At 52.3% G+C, this 23,129-nt stretch overlaps 1 protein-coding gene across 9 annotated transcripts in view; it reads right to left on the bottom strand.

The window, feature by feature from the left end:
• TMEM63C (transmembrane protein 63C) overlaps positions 1-23,129 on the bottom strand; it is a 70,784-nt gene that overhangs the window by 9,277 nt on the left and 38,378 nt on the right. For 5 of the 9 annotated variants that reach the window (XM_021099548.2, XM_084969861.1, XM_021099547.2 and 2 more), the window contains 16 exons: positions 17,361-17,503; positions 15,934-15,982; positions 13,991-14,099; positions 12,282-12,355; positions 11,597-11,677; positions 11,362-11,485; positions 10,467-10,600; positions 8,936-9,058; positions 8,321-8,474; positions 7,130-7,236; positions 5,523-5,609; positions 4,907-4,972; positions 1,656-1,818; positions 1,315-1,420; positions 742-909; positions 222-331 (listed from right to left, as the gene is read on the bottom strand). In XM_021099548.2, coding sequence (XP_020955207.1) covers positions 222-331; positions 742-909; positions 1,315-1,420; positions 1,656-1,818; positions 4,907-4,972; positions 5,523-5,609; positions 7,130-7,236; positions 8,321-8,474; positions 8,936-9,058; positions 10,467-10,600; positions 11,362-11,485; positions 11,597-11,677; positions 12,282-12,355; positions 13,991-14,099; positions 15,934-15,982; positions 17,361-17,503 — 1,798 coding nt within the window. Of the gene's footprint in view, positions 1-221; positions 332-741; positions 910-1,314; positions 1,421-1,655; positions 1,819-4,906; positions 4,973-5,522; positions 5,610-7,129; positions 7,237-8,320; positions 8,475-8,935; positions 9,059-10,466; positions 10,601-11,361; positions 11,486-11,596; positions 11,678-12,281; positions 12,356-13,990; positions 14,100-15,929; positions 15,983-17,360; positions 17,504-23,129 lie in introns of all 9 variants that reach the window. The other 4 variants (XM_084969863.1, XM_084969864.1, XM_084969862.1 and 1 more) reach the window with 1 other exon arrangement.

The raw sequence follows: 23,129 nt of genomic DNA, 5'->3' as shown, positions 1-23,129 counted from the left end.
TCTTCCCGATTCCCCCGACCCCACAAGGTGTGAATCTGTGGTCAAAGAGCACACATGGCTGGCCCTGACTGTACACCTTCCATCATCACAGAAAAAGGCAAGAACTTGTCACTCTTGTGGTGCTGTGGGTGCCCTGGCCGGGAGGGTGTCCTGGAGCTGTGCCCCTGGGAGCCTTGGGGGGGGGGGGGAACCAGTGGAGGAAAGGCAGGCTGGCAACTCACCTCGTAGTCAGATGTTCTCTGAAGCTTCCGCAGGCAAGTGCCAAGGCAGGCAATTATTGTGGACATGACGAGGGTGGAGAGAGAAAAGAAGGTGATGGCGTGTAGGGACCCTGCAAGGAGGAGGAAAGGCGAGGGCTTGGCACTTGAGGACTGGAGCTGTGGGCAGGGGTGCCAGCTGAGCGGCCGCCCGGGCTGACAGATGCCTGGGGCCCAGCTCAGCAGTTCCAGAGGAGCTGCCAGCCTTGCGTTTGAATGAATAGGATGGGGCGGGGAGACGGGTTGCCCTGAGGGTTGTAAACCAAAATGTATACGGCTGGACCACACTGGTCCTCCCTTAGCATCCAAGGTCTTTCCGGGACCCTAACGTGAGCACCCCAGAAGGCACTGCACTTGGCCATGTCGTACAGGTGACGCCTTGCTCCTCCCAGGCTTCTTTGGCTCTAACAGGGGTGTCGTTGAGGGGGTGATGGAGCAGTGGGGAACAGGCAGAGCGGAAGGGCCGGGCAGGCGTGGTACCTACCTAATCGCAGGATGGAGAAGAAGAGCATCCAGAACAGACCCAGGAGTGGAGCGAACATGGCTTGGTGGATGGCGGCCCTGTGGATCTGCTCGTTGAGTTTGGTGGGCGCGTAGGAGTAGTACATGTTGTAGCGGTCGGTGACGTGCTTCATGCACAGGTACAGCAGCCCTGGGGCCGCCAGAGGGAGGCACCCTCAGGGGCTGCATCCCCAGCCAGGACCTGTGCCGTCCCAAGGCGCGCCCTCCCCAGACCTGAGATGCCAGATTCAGGTCTTGCCAGAGCAGCGAGGGCCAAGGACAGGCCGTGGGAGCCCCATGGTGCTGACCTCTGGGACCAGCAGCTTCCCCTGAGCCCCTAGAACCTGTTCTGCCGGTTTGGAAAATAGGCGTTTGTGCAACACACATCCCACCTGAACAGCCATCCAGCCTCCACTCCCTGCCTGGCTTGGCCCTTACCCGGGCCCTCCTCGCCCTTCCAACAGGCTGTCCCAGGTCTCCGCGGGATCTGGGGCTCGGAGCGTGCCCTCCCAGTCCGAGGAGGTACAGCCTTGGGTGTGTCTCCGGGGGGACTCACCGAAAGGGACAATGATGGGGCAGGTGATGCTGTACGCCATCACCACGCTGAAGACGTTCATCATCCACGCGTACTCGCGCCCGTACTGGAAGTCCATGGCCTGGTTCTGGGGCGGAAGGCAGGCGTCCTTCTGAGGGGGCCTGGTCCGCGCGGCTCGGCGGCTCCTGTGGCTGCTGGTCCGGGATGGCAGCCTCCCTTCCAATCCCCGTGTCCCAGAAGCGCCTTGCCCCACCTCACCCGGCCTCCCCCCTCCGGCCCCTGGTCCCTCCGTGCGCGGAACAGTCCCCCTCGGTGACACCCGCCCCTGGGAAACCGTGCTCGGGGAAGGGCCCGGCCCTCACCATTCGGATGTGGACTCTCTCTGGCTCCGACCTGGAGAAGAAGAGCCGGGTGGTGTACAGGCAGAGCGACCCCAGGCGCAACAGCTCCATGCCGGTGCCAATCAAAGCTGACGTGATCACGTAGTTGACGAAGAAGGCGCCATTGTCCGGCAGGAACACACACCTGGGGGTGGGGAAGAGGGAAAGGGCCGAGAAATTGGGAGGGAGGAGGAGGAGGAGAGAGACGAAAAGTGTTGAGGGAGTGGGGAGAGGGTGGAGGGAGTGATGGGGAGAATGATTTTCAAATGCAGTCGTCCCTACCTGTCCTCAGGGGACTGGGTTCCAGGACCCCCTGCGGATACCAGAATCCAGGGGTGCTCAAGTCCCTTAACTGAAATGGTGTAATATTTGCAGATAAACACGCCATCCTCCCGGCTACTCTAAATCATTTCTAGATTATCTATAATAACCAGCACAACGTAAAGAGCTGTCTATGTGATATAAGTGCTGTGCAAATAGTTGCCTACACGTAGCAATTTCAAGTTTTGCTTTTGAGAACTTTCTGGCATCCTTTTCCAGAATATTTCTGATCAGCAACATGTCAAATCTGAAGATGCAGAACCCATGGAAATGGAGGGCCCACTGTATGTATGTGCTCCCAGCCCAATTTAAGTTAACAAGGACCTTTTCAGAAGGAATGGGGGTGTTGTCTATGGCAAGGCTGCGTTGGGGATATTTGCACTGGCTTGATTTAAAGCAGGGGTGTTAGCAGAGCTCCCGTCATGGCTCAGTGGTTAACAAACCCGACTAGCATCCATGAGGATGCGGGTTCAATCCCTGGCCTCACTCAGTGGGTTAAGGATCTGGCATTGCTGTGAGCTGTGGTGTAGGTCACAGATGTGGCTCGGATCCCATGTTGCAGTGGCTCTGGTGTAGGCCGGTGGCTACAGCTCTGATTGGACCCCTAGCCTGGGAACCTCTATACGCCGTGGGTCAGGCCCTAAAAAGACTAACTAAATAAATAAAGCAGGGGTGTTCAACCTGGGTCCATAGGCCCTGGAGAGTCCATAATAGAATTTTGGGGGTCTGTGATCTTGAATAGGGGAAGAAATTACATCTTTTTTTTTTTTTTTCCTTTTTAGGGCTGCACCCGCAGCATATAGAAGTTCCCAGGCTAGGGGATGAATTGGAGCTGCAGTTGCTGGCCTACACCACAGCCACAGCAATGCTGGATCCTTAATCTACTGAGCGAGGCCAGGGATCGAACCCACATTCTCATGAATACTAGTCGGGTTCGTAACCCACTGAGCCACAATGGGAACCCCCCGGCAAAAAATTACATTTTTATTTCCACTAAACTCTCGTTGCAATTTAGCACTTCCTTCCATTAAGAATGTGGGTGACCAATCACAGCAATGTCAGCTGTGGCCATGAGTCTGTCACCAGTTGAAACGAGGTATTTTCACATCATGTTGCACCTATGGTTAAGCTCTTACAATACCATTTGTGCTCACCATCGCTTTGAAATGGTACTAGTAACTAGGCCACTAAATTAGATGAGCTAAATTCACATGATTGAAATTTCCCTGTCTGCACACATGTATTTGACGCAGTTAGCTGGCCAGCTTCAACTTAGAGTCATTCAGCCACCTGAACAGATGGCCACACTGGCTGTTTTCACGTTGGTGACCCAGGTCTCTGTTGCTCTCCCCATCTACACAAATCTGTCAACTTCCTTGAAAAGAGAAACCTATGAGCCCCTGGGCATATTTCAGAACTCCTTCTAAAGCTCTTCTTTCTTGAGGGTATCAAAGTTGAGTCAGGAACTCACAATTTTTTTATTTTTATTTTTTTGCTTTTCAGGGTCACACCTGCCGCATATGGAGGTTCCCAGGCTAGGGGTTGAATCGGAGCTACTGCTGCCGGCCTACACCACAGCCACAGCAATGCAGGATCCGAGCCATGTCTGTGACCTACATCACAGCTCAGGGCAATGCCGGATCCTTAACCCACTGGGCAAGGCCAGGGATCGATCCTGCGTCCTCATGGATGCCAGTCAGATTCATTAACCACTGAGCCATGGCAGGAACTCCCTCGCAACTGTTTTCTTTCTCATATACAAACTATACTAAGATAGTGACCTCCCCAAAGATGAACTCACTCATCTTGGGAAAAAAAATCAACTTATCATAATTGTAGTTCAATTGTAGAAAGCTTGGAGAATTCTGGTCCTTGCCCTAGAAATTAAGCTATGAAAGCCTGCATGTCATTTGTAATATTACATCTTTGAAAAGTGGGATTTTCAACTTTCATACCCCTAAAAACAATAACAAAAAAACGAAATTGGCTGGCTATCCAACAGGACCTGCATGTTGCCTTATCAAAAAATTCACTCCCTGCCCAAATTTAATATTCTTCTTCTAGCTAAGTAACATCAGCTTGCATACCGATGTCTTTGAAACAATACATACAACTTTTGCTTGCCTGCATTTAGAATGCATCATCCTATTATTATATGTGGTAACAGAGATTGTGCTACAAATTTGAGTTTTAAAATATTTTGCATGGAGTTCCCGTCGTGGCACAGTGGTTAACGAATCCGACTAGGAACCATGAGGTTGTGGGTTCGGTCCATGCCCTTGCTCAGTGTTACCGTGAGCTGTGGTGTAGGTTGCAGACGCGGCTCGGATCCCGCGTTGCTGTGGCTCTGGCGTAGGCCGGTGGCTACAGCTCCGATTCGACCCCTAGCCTGGGAACCTCCATATGCCGCGGGAGCAGCCCAAGAAATAGCTAAAAAGACAAAAAAAAAATTTTTTTTTGCTAAGTATATTTCAGCAAAACTGGTTTTCATTATCACCCAAGTATTTTGTCCATTTAAAGACCTCTACTCCGAGTATATGTAAAACTGGCAAAATCTGAATAAGCTCTGTAGCAATATCAATTTCCTGGTTGTAATACTGTACTAGAGTTTTGCAAGAGGGTACCATTGGGGGGAACTGGATGACAGGTACATAGAACATGGTGGGGGATTTCCTTTGAATCTACAATTATTTCAAAAACTTCATTTAAGGAAGGAATCCCAGGGATTTATGAGATTGCCGAAGGGGCCTATGGCACAGGAAGTGTTAAGAGGCTGCCTAATGAGAGTGTTTGCATGCATTCATCTCTATCTGTATGAGCAAAGAAAGGATGCACATATCCACCTGATGTGAGCCCACAGAAGCCCCGGTGCACCCTGGGAGTACACCTGAAATGTGCACTCTAGTACTCACTGGAACCTGATGGATGCCTGTTCCAGATAGTAGATGTCAAAGAGCCAGCGGAAAAAGACATCCAAACTAGAAGCAAGAATAAAGCAGACCCTTTAGTTCATGAATCTACGAGCTAAGGCCTGGGGTTCCATTCCTCTTGAGCTGGCTTCCCTCCTTCCAACCTCCCTTGCCCAATCCCCAGAGACTCTTGTATCTTAATGTTCCAGCTGGCCAGTCCACACTGCCCCTCTTCCTTCTTAACGCTGAGCCACCCCTGCCTCTAACCCTTTGGCCTTTCAGCGCAAGGCCATCCCCTCCAGAAAACCTTCCCCAGCCATTTCTCCCACAGAGTTCTCGCCCTCTTCTGAATTTCTACTACACTTTTTCTCCACCCGGGGCTGTCAGTTAGCTGGTAGGTATGGCTTGTCTCCCTAGCTGGATGTTAAGCCCTTAGAGGGAAGAGTTCATGGCTGACTGTTTAGAGTTCACATGACACCTGGCTTATGCTAGGTTCATGATAGGCACTGGACTATTATTTCAGGAATGGATTTGCAGCAACCACAGGTGGGCCTGCAGTAGCTGAAGGAGGAGGTTCAAACTCTGGCTGAAGGGGGAGGGATAATTGGAGGTGAGGTACCTGGTCAGTCCCATAGAGGGCAGAATGACCACCATGAACACCAGAAAGATGTAGCATTTGTGCACTATGATCAGATTCTGACTTGATCTAGAAAGAAACAGAGAGAGAGAGACATGGTAAGAATCAAATGCCTAACTACAGAACAAAGACAGAGACTGCTACCTGATCTAGAAAATGGCTTGAGAGTGCCACCAATGCCATCTCCATGCAGCACCGTGAGCTGCACTGTGGCTGAGAGCCCAGGAAAGAATCGCGTGATCAACTAGTGATGTCTGCCTTGGGCACTGGAAAGGGAGGGAGGGGACATGTGTGCCAATACTTGACATCTCTGTTTAAAGGATATTACCAATGATACTCAGAATCCTTACAGAGTTTTAATAAACAACATAAGCCCTGTTCTTGGCCAGAGGAAAGACCAGTGAGGATTTCTGTTAAGACAAACCCCCTGGCTTACTGCCTGATAGTAGAAACTTTTGGTGCAAGACATAACTTTTTTATTTTTTCTTTTTTTGCTTTTTAGGGCTGCACTCATGGCATATGGAGGTTCCCAGGCTAGGGGTCGAATTGGAGCTGTAGCTGCTGGCCTACGCCACAGCCACAGCAATGCAGGATCTGAGCCATGTCTGTGACCTACATCACAGCTCATGGCAATGCTGGATCCTTAACCCACTGAACAAAGCCAGGAATCAAACCCGTGTCCTCATGGATACTGGTCGGATTCGTTACCACTGAGCCACAATGGAACCTCCGGTTTTTTTTTTTTTTTAAGGAAATAACTTTTGAGACCCATGAAGCCTGCAGGCCAAAGCAGGTCCACCTGCCCCAGGATATGGTAAATACTTTCAAAAGCTGTTGAAACCAAATGTCCTTTTATGTGGATTGAAATTCCTACTGTGTATTTCTATACTTTCTAATGAACATTTTAAGAGAGAAGTAGTAATTATTTGAAAGCAATGACTTGATTTTGTCAAGGATATTTAATACCTATGACACCCTTGTTTATCGGAAATGACTCAATCTTTATGACATCCTAAAGAACAAGCCCATGAGATGTAGTTTAGCAGAGCATCAGGGAATAAGCAAATTACCTCCTACCTTGGAACTCTTAGGGCTAACAAATAAGAAATAGCTCCTAATTGTTAAAAATATGGGCACTGTGCAGGCTACGTGAGTCTCCAGTCAGACTGAGGGCATGGGCTCCTCTGCTCTGCCCGTAGCAGCCCTTCTGACATTTTCCAAACAAGTCCTGCTGTCTCTTTCGCATCCTGTGCCCTCTGCCTGATTCCTGGCAGTACCCATCTCTGCCTACAGCTCCAGACTCTCAGTGTGTGGCTGGAGGCCAAGAGCAGCCAAGGAGGGCTTGGTTTTGACACCACATCCCTGAGATGGTGGCCCCATCTCAGTATCCCTGAGGCCAGAGGCCTAGGGACAAACAGGTACCCTCTTTCCAAAGGAAAAAAGATGTGTTAGCTTTGGGGGATCAAATGCACCCCCTATCAATTCCATTCCATAGGCCAGACAGGCCGCTGGAGCACCAGGCTGGTGGGGGTGGGGGCAGGGGCAGGGGAAGAAGCAGGTGCCAAGAGCAGGGCTAGGAGGGGACTCACCTGGTCCAGTGGGCTTCGAGGAAGGCGGAGAGGTAGACAATCAGAGGCATCATCACCGTAAAGGCCCAGAGCATCAGGGACGGGAAGAACTGGGTCACAACTGGGCTCTGGGGGGCAGGGCGAAGCGGAGGAGGGCAGAGAGACATCAATGCGAGAAGCCCCCCTTCCCCTTGCAGGCCTCCCTGCCTTCTCCCACACCTCGGCCTCTTCTCCAGCTCAGTCCCAGAGCCGACCTGGGGTCCCTGAGGCTGCGCAGTGGGCCTGGCCTTTCTGACCCACCTTCCTGGTCAGGGGCCTGCCTGGTTGCGGCACCCAGAGGCAGACACCCCAAGGCCAAGTGACATCCCCAAGAAGTGCAGGCCTCCTATGCGGAGAGGCTGCTCCTCCTGACTTGGCCCTGAGGTCATCTGCTGTCACTCATGTCTCAGACCTCAGGGAGGAGATCCTGCTTTTATTGAGATGTTGCGTGAGAAGGGGTGGGGTGGGGGGGGTGTGAGGCCAGAACCCCCAGGGAGAGCTGTGGTCCCTTGCCTGGGGCCTACTGTGAAGCCGACTCAGGAGCTGCCTTAGTAGCCGCAGAAGTGTGTTGCTGAAATGGGGACTGGGATACCATGAAAGGAGGGAATCCTTCTGGGATCATTACAACACTGTTGGGGCTGCGGAACTTGGAAACAGACCAGGGCAGTTCCTCTAGACACCTCCACCTGCAAGAAGCGCCCCACGTCAGCAATAGCTCCTGTTGGTCGAGCACTCTGTTTGCAGTGGGTGTGTCTCAAAGCGAGGGAGGTGGAGACAGAGCTGGGGGGCCTGCTCCTCTGGGAGCTAACCTCAGTCTTCCCCACCCTCAACCCTGTCTTCAAACCAGGGATGCCCGCTCTGAGGAATGTGGGGGAGAACGAAGCTGTCACGCCTGCCACACTCTAGCTTGACCCAATCTAAGGAAGCCCTGCGTGCCCATCCCCCCAACCTCGCCCCAGAACTTGCCTGCAGCTCCCCCTCTTCCTCCCCAGGCCTTAAGACAAGCAACAACCTACATCCCCTTTAGAGCTCAGGAAACTCTATGCCGCTCTTTACACCACTGCCACTGCCACAAACGCAAGGGCTCTGGAGTCCCGTCCCGGTAGACCCCCATCCCATCCTCGCCCACGTTCTCCCTGGGGTCCCCGTGCCTGGCCAGGGCAGAGGAGGCACCTGCAGATTCTCGATGGGGCGGGTGACGTTGTACATGTCGATGGTGTTGATGATGATGGCAGGCGTGGTGAGGAAGAAGAAGAGGAAGAAGAGGAAGGTGTTGATTGCGATAAAGCGGGCCCACCAATGGAAGCTGCGGACGGACAGGTGTTTCCTGGGGAGGGATGGAGGAGGGAGACGCCCTTAGGACTCCAGGTCTCAGCCCTCAGAAGAGCCCAGGCGCTGAGTCATGCGTGCCAGCTGTGGACTGGGCCGCCCTGGTCTAGTTCAGCCCCATGGGCCCACACCTGCAGCTGATGGCCCTGGACCTGCCCCTCAGTCACACTGTTTGTAAAGGCTCTGAACACATCCCATAGGTGAGCCCCCAAGATGATCTGAATCCTTTCTGCAGGAGAAACCTTTTCCCCAAAGGTTGGGTACCTTCTATGCTTGTGCCGGGGGGCGGGGGGTCTGGAGGTGGGAGGAGCCTCTGATGCCCGGGAAAGAAAAGAGCCCAGTGGCGGCTGTACGTGGGCAATGAAGTGGGAGGGCAGGCCCTGCTTCCTTTCCCCATCCTGCTTCCTTCTTCAGTCTCAGAGGAGCTCAAAGGCCAGGGAAGGGGCAGAGCGGGCTTACCAAATAATGTCTTTGGGGTGTGGGGCAAGGGCAACCCTCCAGTGGTAGGATTTGACGATGGTGGTCACCGAGGACTGTTGGGGCTGCACACCACAGTGGATGTACTTGTAATCCTCCCGGATGCTGCGGAGACGGGAGGAGGAGACAGAGGTCCGGGGGTGAGGATCATGGGCTTGGAGGGGCCGTCTCATGACAAGGGCCCAAGGCCACTGCCGCCATCCTTCAGGTGGGGGCTCGCTCACTTCCTGGAATTCTTGGTGACTTAGCGGTGGGCAGCTCCTAAGGCCTAGTCACTGGAGGAAGGGGACACTGCAGGGAGGGAGTGCCCAGGGCGACAGGAGACCACACGGTTCCCAGTGCATGTCTCTTCCCTGTAACAGTAGTGATGGCACAGAGACGTGCTCTTTCTGGGAGGTTGAGAGGGGAAGTGCTAATATCAGCCTCCTCTTAATATCAATAACTACCGAAGACTGAATTCTATGCAGAGCCTGACACTGTGCTAATTGGTCGGGAGCAGCATCCTAATTGCATGGATGACTGAAGGTATAACCAGAGAGGAGCAGGTGCTGGCTCTGGGGCCCCTTCTTAGGTTTTTATAACTCACACATCTGCTGTTATGAAACCGTAGATTTTCTCTACTGAGTGGCAGTTCTCAGAAAGTAAACAGTATTAGCTTATGTAGATGCACTATTTTATATAAGCCACACTAAACAGAGCACATATCCCTTCTTAATCCTCTGGGAGGCGGACAGGGAAGATGTAAGTAACCAAATTTGACAGATAAGAAATTTGCGAGTCCCTTGCAAAACTGCACACGATCGTTAGCGACTAAATTCTAGGCTGTTACTGTTCCTTTGTAGGGCTGAGGTGGGTTAGGACAAAGTGTTGTGAATGATCGGGCTCCCTCAGGGAGAAGGGGGGTCGAGAGTCCTCAAAAGGACAGATTCTGAGGCTCCCACCTATTTGACTCTGTACTAAGAGTCCTTCTAGAACATTCCAGAGTGGACCTAATCTACTCCTTATCAAGGTGGGGCTGCCAGAGGCTGGGGCAGAGGGGAGGGGAGGCTATAAGGCTATGGATTAGGGGAGGCTTGCAGCAGGAGAGGCTTCTGGCAAGCAGGGCTTCTCAGCTCTGACTCTGTCACTCTTGCTGAGGAGAGAGGTGATGTGCAATGAGGGGAACGGGGTGCCCTTCTCATCAAGGCCAGAGGTCAATGGCTCCTCTGACCACTTCTGTGCTGAAGCAGGGACGTATGGGAGTGAGGAGCCCAGGGCCTGGGCACCTCTGGAGACAAGCTGAGCCTGGCAGCTGGGGGAAGACGGACACGGCCATGCTCTGGAAAGCAAGATGGCGGCTGCCATGCCCGCGAGGAGCACGGAGGGGTCGAGGGGAGGGCAGAATATGGCAAACTGAAGGGACGCTCTCTTCTCCTCTTGGCTGGGATGGGGGTGAAAGAGGATGGTTTCAGAGAAGCAGAGGCCCGCTCTTGGGCTGGGCTGGGCACAGGAAGCAGCTGGCCCCGGCACTCACTGCTTCGTCATCCTGGAGTCCTGGAAGGTGACAAAGATCAGGTCCAGACGCTTCAGGCGAACGCGGTTGAGCTCGGCGTTGAACTCATCAGTCAGCTGCTCCTCCAGCTCGCTATAATATTGCTCTGCATCTACCTGGGGTGAGACGCGGCCCTCAGAGCTGGAGCGGCCAGAGCTCCAGGAAGGCCCTGCCTGGACATGAAGCCTCTCTCCACCCAGGCGCAGGCCTGAGGCCTCCAATCCATCCCGGGCTCCCTTTGAAGCCTGGCAAAAAACTCAGGACCCCAGATGGGCTCCAGGATCTCAGCTCTAGAAGAGGAAAAGGCTGTGGCTCTGAAGTTAGCTCCCTGCTCTGAGATCAGGGGAAGGTCAGGCACAGCTGGGGGTGAGGGGTACGTTTGGGTTTGGGGTGGAGTCCAGAGGAGTGACAGAATGTGGCTGCAGCATTTTCAGGAAAGAGAGTGATTCTTTTTCTGGACTGGCTGGAGTGCAGTCCTGCCCTGAGACCTTCTAGCCACAGTGGTTGGGTGATAAGATGACGCCACTGCCTTCAAATGCTCTGTCCTAGCTCTTGGAAGGCCTGAGGCCTGGCAGCCTCCAGCAGCCTGCTGTGTCCTCACTGGTCCCCCCATCCAAGACCAGAAGGGAGCAAGAATCCTCCCTGGATCATTCTGGAGGGGCCTGAAGAAAGGCTCCGGCTCCTCTGCATCTCAGCAGGGAGGCAGGACGTGGTGGACAGGAAAGGAGGAGTTAAGGGGGCCACAGCACAGAGCAGACCTGAACGGGGCCGGGGCCCGAGGGTGTGGGCAGCGGGCACCACCCAGAGCCCTGGCCAGAGCCTGCAGACCCAGAGCCCCAGCCCCTGCACCGTGTGGCCCGGTGCCCATGCCAGCTACCTCTTTGAAGCAAATCCAGCACTTGCAGAAGCAGAGGCGGGAGCAGGGGTGGATCTTGATCATCACCTTTCCCTTCTTCTTGGCCTTGGCCGTGTAGTAGAGCCGGCCCCGCATCGCATGGCGCCTGTCGGCCAGTGGGCAGCGGGGGAAGGATCTTGCGGTCAGGGGCCAGCAGAGCCACAACCTCCCCTGCTCTGCCCACCCTAGATCCAGACAGGCCCCGCCGCAGCCTCACCTCTGATTATCCAAGTCAATCAGGGTCCTGACGTCGTAGCAGAAGTGGACTCTGGTCACTACGCACCCTGGATAGGCCTCACTGAAGCCACAGACAGGGATGTTGAGCCAGCCGGTGGGGCTAGGGACTCCCCCCTCCCCCACCCCGCCCCTGCACCCAGAGCTACGGCCCACAGGGCTGGGGGGCTCAGCTACCCGTGGTTCCTGGGGCTTGGATGGGGGAATCCGTCCTTTGCTCCTAAGGCTGGACCTCAGGGTTGATCTCTGTTCATCTGAGATTTGCTACATTGTTCCCAGAAGGCACAGAACAGGGCCAGGGGGCAGAGATGGAAATTGCTGCTTACGGAGAGAGAATTAGTTCCTATATCTGGGTTACAAAAGATGCCTCAGGATGACCTGCCCTAGACAGCTGTGGTCTGGGGGCTCCCTGGGCTCCACAGTTGGAGGCACAAGGGAAAAGAAGACCAGCACCCCCATCACACCCATGCTGTGTAGGAAATCCCTGACTTCACACCCCCTGCTCTGGCCCCAGCCTGGGCTCCCCCACTGTGAAAGACTGGTCCTGAGCTGAGTCCGGGGTGAGCCACCACCTCCCACCCCACCATCCTGTGCCACCTCACCATGAGGACCAGGCAGGGTTACCAGGAGAAGGCAATCCCCTGCCTCAGCCCGCTCGACTCACTTACTGAAAATGCTTGATGATGATTTCTGGGTCTTGGATGTCCGTGGGGACATAGGTGATCATGAGCGTCCTTGTGACCTGGGTGGGGAAAGTCAATAGAAAGAGAAGACTCTGCTCACACAAGATTCTTGGAGTCTGGGTCTTCGCGTGGCCTGAACCATCTGGAGCAGGTCTTCTACGGCACATCAGGCTACCTCCTTGCTGCGTAAGCCAAGTGCCCACTTCCCCAGCCTGTCCTGGAGGTCAGCAGGCGTGAGAAGCTACAGGCAGGCAAGCTACACCTGTTATCCTCTGTGGCCCCCTGTGGGCCCCTTGCCATGGACGGCTATGGTCAAGTGAGGAAGAGCCAGAGGCTGCAGACATGGACATGGCCGGAGGAGGACCAGAGTCCTCCTGCTGGTTTCTGGTCTTCTTGCCGCTCTGCTGCTCCAGGTGATGTCGCACCTCACTGGGGCATCCCTGACATCAGACGGCGCGAGAGAGTTGGGAGGTGAGCTAGACTCTGGGGAGGGAATGGGGAAGCTCCTCAAAGGTCACATTTTATTTTATGAGTGAGAAACGTCTGCCTGAGCCATCACCTCCAGGTGAGAGTCTGGTAAACTTGCTGCAAGAGAGGGGAGTCTGGGCAGAAAATTCTGGTGACAAGAGGGAGGCTGAAGTAGCTGAGTCCAGACTGGCCAGGAGTGCCCAAGCCTCCATGCCTGCCACGCTGAAACATTCGGGGTTACTTTTCAGGCGTATGCATATTAGGATTCTGGGGTGGGGTAGAGTGAATTAGTGCGTCAGGATGGATGGCTTGAAGGAGTTAATCTCTCCTTTTTTTTTTTTGGTCTTTTTGCCATTTCTTGGGCCGCTCCCGCAGCATATGGAGGTTCCCAGGCTAGGGGTCGAATTGGAGCTGTAGCCACCGGCCTATGCCAGAGCCACAGCAACACGGGATCCGAGCCGCGTCTGCAACCTACACCACAGCTCACGGCAATGCCAGATCCTTAACCCACTGAGCAAGGCCAGGGATCGAACCCGAAACCTCATGGTTCCCAGTCGGATTCGTTAACCACTGCGCCACGACGGGAACTCCTGCTCTCTCTTTTATCTGAGGCCTTCCCTCCCAGAAGACCTCCCCCGCCTCCCCCAGTGGTCCTTCCTGGGATCACCTCTCAAATAATGCTACTCAAAGCCTTGTCTCGGGTGGGCTTGGGAGACACAAACCAAGATGGTGGGGACGCACAGGGGAGGACATGGGGCCTCCGACCTCAGGGAGACTGTGGAAGGGCAAGGACCTTAGGCGCAGCAAGAGTGGGCAAAGTAGTCAAAACATCTATCCAGAGTCAGCAGGGGGCACTGGCTGCTGGGGATGGAGGCCTCCTGCTGGTCCAGGGGTTAGTTAAGCCTTTAGTTTGGGGGTGGTGGGGAGGCCCAGGGGTCCTTGGAGAGGGTCCAGGGCAGCAAGGATGCAGGGGAAGAGGCACCTGAGAGCAGCTATTTACCAACCAGCTTGCAAGTATTTCGAGGCTGAACCACCCAGAAGGATGTACCAGGTGATGATTCGCAGGGACACCGGAGGCGGCTGGCCCTGCCAGGTGAGACTGCCCCCCGCAGGTGCGCAGGACACGCCAAGCTCGGATGCTCTGAAGGCTGGGAGGGGGATGGTCCAGCAGGGGAGGGGCCCCGTCTGAAAGGGAGTTACTCTGGTAGCTCTTTTCACTTACTCACCTTGTAGCTCTTCTTGGGCACAAACCCTAGGCAGTGATGAGTCATGAAGAGGAAGTTGGTGATGAAGTATAAGAAAGCGAAGAGGCTATGCAGCCACAGGAACTTACTCCTGCCGAGAACAAGATACAGAAGGCGTGAGACCCTCTCTTCCACCCCATGCAGTCTCCCCCGATTGGTCCCTCCCACCCCCATGGTCCCCCAGGGCCACCCTCTGGTGCCTCTGGACACTCAGGCACCTTGGAAGGGAATGGAGAAGAGGCCGTCCACTCCAGCTAATAAAGGCTAGCGTTTATTGAGTGCTTGCTATATGCCAGACTCTAGTGGCACTAGATGCTTCATGTTCATTTTCTCACTAGACTCTTGCGCCACGTGAGGGTAACACTGGGGATATCTTTACTTTACTTGTAAGGAAATGAGGGCCAGAGTGACTGCCGGAGGTCACTCCTGGCAGTGGCTGTGCCAGGAGGCAGGCCCAGAGCTGCAGAAGCACTTACGCTCTTCACCCTATGTCACGCTGCCAGTGTCTGTGGCTCAGCGCCCGGCCCCCCACCCCACCCTGACTCCCCACTGGCCGACTGTGAGGCCAAGAGTGGGGGCTGCCTGGCCTCTGTGGTGGGGGACTCGGGGGCCAACCACAGGCCTGGAGGAAGGAGGGACTGGCAGACCCGGCCTCCCTCCCCTGGGATAGGTACAGTGCTGGCACTTGGGCTCTGTGCCTGTGTGATGCTGCCCCAAGGCGTCCGGCCAGGAAGCTGCTCAGAAATCGGGGCCACCTTATTTGGTGCAGTCTGAAGAGAGAAAGGCTGCCTTGCTTCAAAACATCTCCTCACCACTGTCCCGTGCCAGACATTTCACTGAGAGCATTCCCCATCCAGTTAGAGGCCTCTTTTCTCAATTTTTTCAGAGGGGGCAAGGTGACATGGTCCCTAAGGAACATTCTGGCTCTCTGCCAGTGTGGATTTATGAATGTTGAAGGATCTTTGCTGCCCCGGTAAAATTCATTTCTTGCTAGGAAGGTGTAGCCCTTAGACCAGTGGCCGGCCTGGCAGAAGCTGGTAAGCTCTGCCCTGGTATTGGCAGCACCCAGATTTTGGAGTCTGGTGGAATTGGAGTTGATGGAGTCTGCAGGGGTGCAGGGGCAGAGGATCAGGGTTGGGGCAAGGGGAGGTGGGGCGGGAGTGTGCAACCCCCACTCTCGCCTGTGGAAATGCTGCTTCAGCTTTGTCAGGAAGCCAGCCAAGCCTGGCCCAGAGATGCACTGGTCCTGTTTCCGCAGCCTGGACCAGCAGGAGCACATCGGGTTTAGTACAGATGGATCTGGCCACCAGCTGGGTTAGCTGATGTTACGATCCACAGGTTTCTGGACCATTGGGGCTGGAGGGGGCTTAGAGATCATGTCCAGCAGCCCTTCCCCCACCCTAGATGAGGGATGAAGCTCAGAGGGGGAGGGTGCACTGCCCCAGACCGGGGCCAGCTGGCTCACGAGTGTGAATCCAGCTCCTGTGGTTCCTCGGTCTCGCCGCTGTGGGAATCAGGTCTGTACTTCACTCAATGATATGAGGGTTGACCTGAACTATTTTGTGGGCAGGGAAGCAATACCTTAAACCTTACTTGCTACAAAGTTTCCACCTGTTGGGAGGTGGGCATGTTAAACAAAGCGACCATTTTCCCAAGTCCTCAGGAGTAACTGGTTTAGGTGGTTCCACCCATTACAGAGATGGGTACGCTGAGGCACCAAGAACACGGTCCCACCAAGAGAACGCAACTTCTGGTATCCCACTCGGGCCTTGGATTTCCAAGGAAACTGGGCCTTTCTTATCAACAAAGCGCTACCCACGTTTGGGATCCACACATTGGACCGTCTCCCCGCCACTCCCCCCGCTCCCGGCACCGCACCCCCCCACCAGCCCGTAGAATGGGAGGTAAGAGGATCAGGTACCTACTCTGTGGCGACATTGACAATGGTGGTCCGACCAAAGTGACTATTCCAGTCTGAAAGAGAAGGAAGTTGCTCACCTCAAGCCTGGCTCCTTGATTGCTTGGACGCCAGACTTCAGGGTTCCTCCGTGAAAGCCTAGTCGAGAGATGCTTGCCTACATCCCGCTTTTCCTCTTAGTTTCCCAGAGCTTGCCCCCAATCCCCCCCCACCAAAAAAAAAAAAAAAAAAAAAAAACCAGCAGAGGCCTCCTCTCCCCCTTGAGATGGCTGGCTGGGGCTCCTGGGCTGTGAAGCGGGACCGAGGTGTGGCACCCCCAGGGCACAGCTGGCTCATGACAGACATTGGAAAATGCCCTGCCCGGAGTGGAATGATGAAATTAGCAACACTGCTCCCCCTGGCAACCATCACAAGAACCCAGAACTCCAAAAGATGCGTCACTGCCTCTTTCGGACAGAGCAACTCCTTCTGGCTAAGTACATGACTGTGTGGGTTTAGACATCTCTAGGTTTTAGGAAATGTGTCCACAGCCACGTCTATACTGCTTTACACTGTCATTGCCAACACACTAGCTCTAGATTCCTAGGGTGAGAATCTAGGAAGATGGGACTCCGTAGTTACTCTGGTACTAGTACTTGGTAGCATAAGTATGGGTCCGGCCAAGGAGGCACAGGTGGAAACCTGAGCAGTCGGGGGACAGCTGGCTGCCACCTGGATGTTTAAGGTGCCATCCTGTACTGCCTAGTTGCATGGCCTTCATTCGGCTCTTCCTGGTGAAATATTGGCTGTTATTCACTGAGCACCCACTAACAGGCACGGTGCCAAGTCCCTGACACGTACTATCTCCCAGTTGCTATGACATTGAGGAAACCAAGGCCTCGGGACACTGTATGGGATGAAATAATTTTCTGGGAAGCAGATGTGGGTAAGAGGTGGGAAACCAAGATTCTTCTGTCTTTGAAGCCCACGCCAATGTCGCCCATTACATGACTCTGTCAAAATTTACCCTGTTGTAAGGAGTGTGGAGAGACTCCCTATGAGAAACTTTGCACTTAGGGTGCTGTGTCCATCAGAGTGGGTAGCGAGAGAGAGCAGGTCCAGAGCTCTTTGCAGCGGGTCCCATGTCATAAAACGCCTCCAGGAACACCTGGGCAGGTGCAGTCTGGAACCATGGATATTTAGTTTTAGACTGCATTTCTACTCCATGCTGTCTATGTGCCAGGCCCTGGGCCAAATTCGTATCAAAGGAGGTATGGTCTCCAGTTTCCCCAGGAGAAAACTTAAACATGGGTTGCCTAAGGTCACATAAGTCATTTGGAGAAGTGGAATTAAAATTTAGATTTCTAGTTGCTCAAGACTGGAGCTCTGTCCCACCTACAAGGCTGCCTCTTAGGTCTAGTGGGCTGCGCCCAGGGCCCGCTGAGCTCTGCCTACCCAGAACATTTCCAGTGTAGTTGATGGGCAAAATGATGCCCAGGGAGGGGACGCAGAGGATAAGCACAAAGACGATGAGATGATACTGGAACGTGATGTAGATACGGGCATCGTCTCCACACTTGCTAATCAGATCTTCGTTCCTGGAAGAAACACAGAGACAAGGACATTCCTCAGGAGCCAGAGTGGCCACGACTCAAGTCAGGGGGAAATAGAGGAAAGGGAGAGAAAATGACCACCCTACTCAAGCTTTAATCTTTATAAATATTACCCTTCTCTGGAGTTCCCTTCATGGCTCAGCGGTTAACGAACCCAACGAGGATCCATGAGGATGTGGGTTTGATCCCTGGCCTTGGTCAGTGGTTTAAGGATCTGGTGTTGCTGTGAGCTGCGAGGCAGGTCACAGATGCAGCTTGGATCCCGCATTGCTGTGGCTGTGCTGTAGGCCGGCAGCTGTAGCTCCACTTGGACCCCTAGCCTGGGAATCTCCATATGTTGTGGGTGCTGCTCTAAAAAGCGAAAAAGAAATATCACCCTTCTCAAAACTCCTGTTATGCCAGAAAGGAATTTCACTGAATTTCACAGGCAAATCAAAGACAGGGCCATGCTACAGATAGGCACTTGGGAATCCAGAAGCACTCTTAAATCAGGCATTTATTTCACCTTTTATTGCTTCTTCAAACATTTTTTAAAATTTATTTTTATTGTTATTTGCCCCAACACATTTTTTTTGTTTGTTTTCCACTGTACGGCATGGTGGCCCTCCTGCACTGTTGGTGGGAATGTAAGCTGGTACAGCCACTATGGAGAATGGTGTGGAGGTACCTTAGAAATCTATACATAGAACTACCATATGATCCAGCAATCCCACTCTTGGGCGTATATCCAGACAAAACTTTTCTTTTTTTCTTTTCTTTTTCTTTTTTTTTGCCTTTTCTTGGGCCGCTTTCCAGGTTCGGGGTCTAATCAGAGCTGTAGCCACCGGCCTACGCCAGAGCCATAGCAACTCGGGATCCAAGCCGCATCTGCGACCCACATTACAGCTCATGGCAACGCCGGATCCTTAACCCACTGAGTAACGGCAGGGATCAAACCCGCAACCCATGGTTCCTAGTTGGTTTGTTAACCACTGCGCCACGACGGGAACTCCAATTTTTCTTTAAAAAGACACAGGCACCTGCGTGTTCACTGCAGCTCTATTCACAACAGCCAAGACAGAAACAACCCAAATGTCCATTCACAGATGACTGGATTAGGAAGATGTGGTATATATACACAATGGAATACTACTCAGCCATAAAAAAGAACAAAATAATGCCATTTGTAGCAACATGCTTCTTCAAACATTTTGAGTGCTTGTTACAGTGCAGGCACTGAACAAACCATTAGTGATATCAACATTTGTCCTATTTTTCAAAAAGTTCTTCTTTAAATTAAAAAGGGATACTTAAAGCTCTACCTGCAGGCAACTATCACCTTTCTGAAAAAGACCTATTTTAGCATATATCAATCACAGGAATGTCAACTAAAGCCCAGACACGTTTCATTGTGAAGGCCAAAAGTATCTAGGCTATAAATCATCATAAACATTTTGCTATCTGACAATCGGTCTTGGGAGATTTTTGAAATAAGATTTTTCTTCCAAATGCTAGAAGATTCTAATTAAATGAGTATGAAGTTTAAAATGGTTACTATAATCTTTAACAACACAACACATATTGTTCAGACTTGTATTGGCAACGGAAATTGCAATGTGTCATAATACGACTTCCTCAGTTTTAGGGCCTTCAGCAATCTCACTTATGACATCTCATTCATAGCCTGATTCTTCTTAAGCCCTCATGAATCTTGATTTTACAGCATACGTGCAAATGCAATAGACACAATTCTCATTTAAATGACGTGAAATTGATACTGCGCTGCATTCAAATGCCTTAAGAAAAAGAAGAGGAATACTGAGAACCATAATGAGCTATCCCTCAACACTGCCAGACCGGCCAAAGTTGGAAAGTCAGTGAAGAAAGTGTTGGTGAGAAGCTGCTGGTGAGGGTGTGGGGTTCTGGGAGATCTCACACCCTCATGGGTACACACTGGCACAGCCTCTCTGGAGAACAGTTGGCATATTATCTACAAACATTGAATACATACATACCCTATGACCTAGCAATTGCATTCCTAAGTCATACCCAACAGAAATCCATGCACATGGCACCAAGAGACAAGTATAAGAACCTCACAGAAGCATTATTTGCAACAGCTCCAAACTGGCAACAACCTAAATGTCTATCAAAGGTAGAATGGACACAGGAATTGAAATATGCATGTAGTGAAATATATATATATATATAGTGAGATATATATCATATTACATATATGTAATGAAATATGACACACAGACAAAAATGAATGACCATAGCTGAACCCCTATGACACAATGTTGAGTGAAACGTTGCACAAACAATACATGCTGTATCATTGCATGTATAAAGTTCAAAAATAGGCAATTTTGAACTGTAGAGTTAGAAGTCAGGATACGGGTTACCTTTCAAGAAGAGAGAGGTGATAAAGGATTGGGAGGGAGCAGGAAGAGGCTTCTGAGGTCTTGGCAACATTCTAATTCTTTATCAGGATGATGGTTGTATAGGCTGGGCCTTTTGTGATAAGTGAGCTGGACATTTATTTCTGTGCACTTTTCTGTTTGTTAATACTTCAATTAAACAAATTAAAAGCAACACATGCTTACTATAGAAACTTTGGAAAATAGAAAAGAAGAAAATCATTTGCCTACAACCTCATCAAACCCAAGACAATGGCCATTAAGCATTTTGGTCAATTTCCTACAGTTCCTTTTTTTTTTTTTCTTCTTTTTTTTCTTTCTAGGGCTGCACCTGTGGCATACGGAAGTTCCCAGGCTAGGGGTCAAATCAGAGCTGCAGTTGCCGGCCTATGTCACAGCCACAGCAATGCCAGATTCTTAACCCACTGAGCGAGGCCAGGGATTGCACCTGCATCCTCATCGTCGGGTTCCTAACCCACTGAGCCACAACGTCTTCCCACCACTCTTTAAAGTGCTGCCCCGTGATGTTCCAGGAATCACCCTTTCTCCTTCTCACAATTACTTTTCATCTCTGCTCTAGTCTCCTCCTCTCTTTTCCCTCTCGCCAGAGACCTGTATCTGTCTTTCTTCTCTCTCTTTTTAAAATTAACCTCTATCTCTCTAAGGCAACCCACGCCTTTTCCCTTTCAACTGCAGCCAGGTTCAAGTGCTCATTTTTTTATTGATAAAAAACTCAAGGGGAAAAAAATTTCAAAAAACCCAACCCAACCCAACCTAACCCAACCCAGCTCCCAACTAGTGGTATTACTACCCTTCCCAGAAACTTCTCGAGCATTCATGGCTTCATCACTTTCCCCTCAATCAAGTTCCATCCAATATCCTTACTCCCCTCCTCCCACCCACCTCCTGAAAAAGGTGACTTCCTTTTTGTGTCTTTACTTCCTGGACATCTCCCAATCCCGGAATTGCCCTCCCAAGACCCAAACCCCCAAAGCTGACGTCTCTCCCGAGGTGTCATCCTACTCAACCTCACGGGGTTGGAGACTGCTGGCACCACAGCCTGGCGCTTCGCACATCAGTGTCCAGGTGCCCTGGAGGCTGCCATCCCACTCTCCTGCCCCGATGACTCTTTCCTTTGGGCTTTTTTTGACTTTACCCCTTGGGTGACCCATCTGCTCCCATAACTACAACCTCTGTGCACACCCATATCCCAAGTCTAAATCTCTGGTTTTGACCTTTCTGTTAAGCTTAATCCTGCTTTTTTTCAATACTTGCTGGTCAACTCACATACTTGCCCTGACCCCCTCTCATCAATTTCCCAACTTGTCATATCTCTTCATCTCTCTACTAGTGGTAGTACTTCCCTTCCCAGAAGCCAAACCTGGCTTTCTCCCTCTTTCCTAACCAGGGGGAAACCCAGAGGCTGTTGCCCCCTGTGATCCCCTCCCCTGTTGTCTCCTTGGCGTGGTCTCCCTGGTTGCCACCGCCTCTCTCCTCGACACTGAAAAAGGCTTCTTAGCTGCTCACATTGCTTTTGAACTCTTCCAACTGCCACTCACCCCTATACTCCTACCTACACTCAGGCATCATCCCGAGTTTCCTGCTCAAAAGTAGTGACTGGCTCTCTGCTGTCTCTAGATCAAGAGCCGAGATTCTCAGGATGGGAGTCAAGATGCCAGCAGATCCTTCGAGCCCCATCTTTTATCCTCTCTCTTGCTATGGACTCCTGCTTGTAGCCACACCAGAAGAGTTACCATTTCTGGACGCTCTCTGCCCATCTATGCCCCAAGTCTTTGCTCATGCAGTCCTTAATTTCTGAGAGGTCCTCCCCGTCACCATGTCAAAAGTCGTCCCATCCTTCAAGGCCTAGTGCAAACCTATGCTTCTTTGAACCACCTAATTGGAATTAATTTCTCACTCTCCCAAATGCCCTCTGCACAGCAATTATGCGCTCCCCATTGTGAAGGAGGTGGAGTAGGGCTTCTAACCTTTGCTTTTCTGACTAGACTGACTGGGCTTTGGGCACTGGGACTTTGGCTTCTGCAGGAAGAGGGGAGGTCATGCAGAGGAACATGAGAGACTGGAGGCGAATGTTTAATGAACATGTATTCATGCAAGCTCGTGCATGTTTTAAAAATTATCAAAGCAAGACCAGAGAAGGTGCCAAGAAGTCAGCCTCCCCTCCAGTCCCAACCCACACACAGACTAGCTGTATCACTTCCTGGGGACTCGGGTGAATGATGAAGGAAGACTAGGGGCCAAAGCTCTGGATTCTCAAAGCCCAGTCCTGGTGCCCTGTGCCCCAAAGGATCCCAGGCCCTTCAACAGTGCCCTGTTGTGGCTCACGTGGATGGGATGGGGTCCTGGGACAATGTCTGAATGCTCCCAGCAAGGCCCCTAAATGGGGCATGGAAGTCCATGAAGGAAGAAGCCCTACAGGCCTTTGCAAAGAAGCAAATGAGCAGGTCCAGGCAGGCCCCCGGTGCAGGTGGCCTCTGAAGTGTGGAGGGGCTGCCCCCTAAGGCAGGCATCACGGGGCAAGGATGGACCATGGGGGAGCGATGTGAAGGCCGGGCAGGGCAGGCTGGGTAGGGGATATTTAAGGAGAGCCCAGGAACATATAGGTTCTGAGGTGGAGACAGCTGCGTGCACATGTGTGTAAGTGTGCGTGTGTGTGTCTGCGTGCAGGGAAGGCATGGAGCTCTGATAAATGTCTGCTCTGCTGAGGCACCTCGGTGGTTTCAGGGAATCCGGAGATGACAGGTGACATGGGGTCCATCTCCTTGCCAAGTGAGGTTGGACGCTAAAGAGATCCAGAAGGTACAGCGGGCCTGTCCCTCTGCAATGGGCACCTGGGCTGGGAGCAGAAGCCTGCCCTTCTGCCCAGCAGGTTTTGTTTTTTTCCATCCTGGCAACTACGAGGAATGACATTCACAGAAATAAAGCAAATACCATGCTGGAAGGAGGCCTTTGTCTGAGTGTGGCCTTCATAAAAGCATTTTTACCCACATGTGAAAGGGGTCCTTTCCTGAGAACTGTGGCAGAGGGAAAAGGGGCTGTGGGCAACGTCCAGTTCCCGGGTCACCAACTGGAACCCCAGAAAGCATCCTCTGCCCAGGCCAGGCTGCCGTGGGTGGGGGAGAGGGGGAGTGAGCACGGGACATGGAACTCAGGCCCAAGGCTGGGTCACCCGTCACTTGGGGCAGGAGACC

The sequence above is a fragment of the Sus scrofa genome, chromosome 7 (genome assembly GCF_054392235.1).
Source record: "Sus scrofa isolate SSC_HxYL_T2T_F1_AM1 chromosome 7, Sscrofa_HxYL_maternal_Yorkshire_Landrace_v2.0, whole genome shotgun sequence".
NCBI classification, from domain to species: Eukaryota; Metazoa; Chordata; class Mammalia; order Artiodactyla; family Suidae; genus Sus; species Sus scrofa.
Note: the sequence above shows the minus strand (reverse complement) of the source record. Positions and strands in the feature narration are given on the sequence as shown.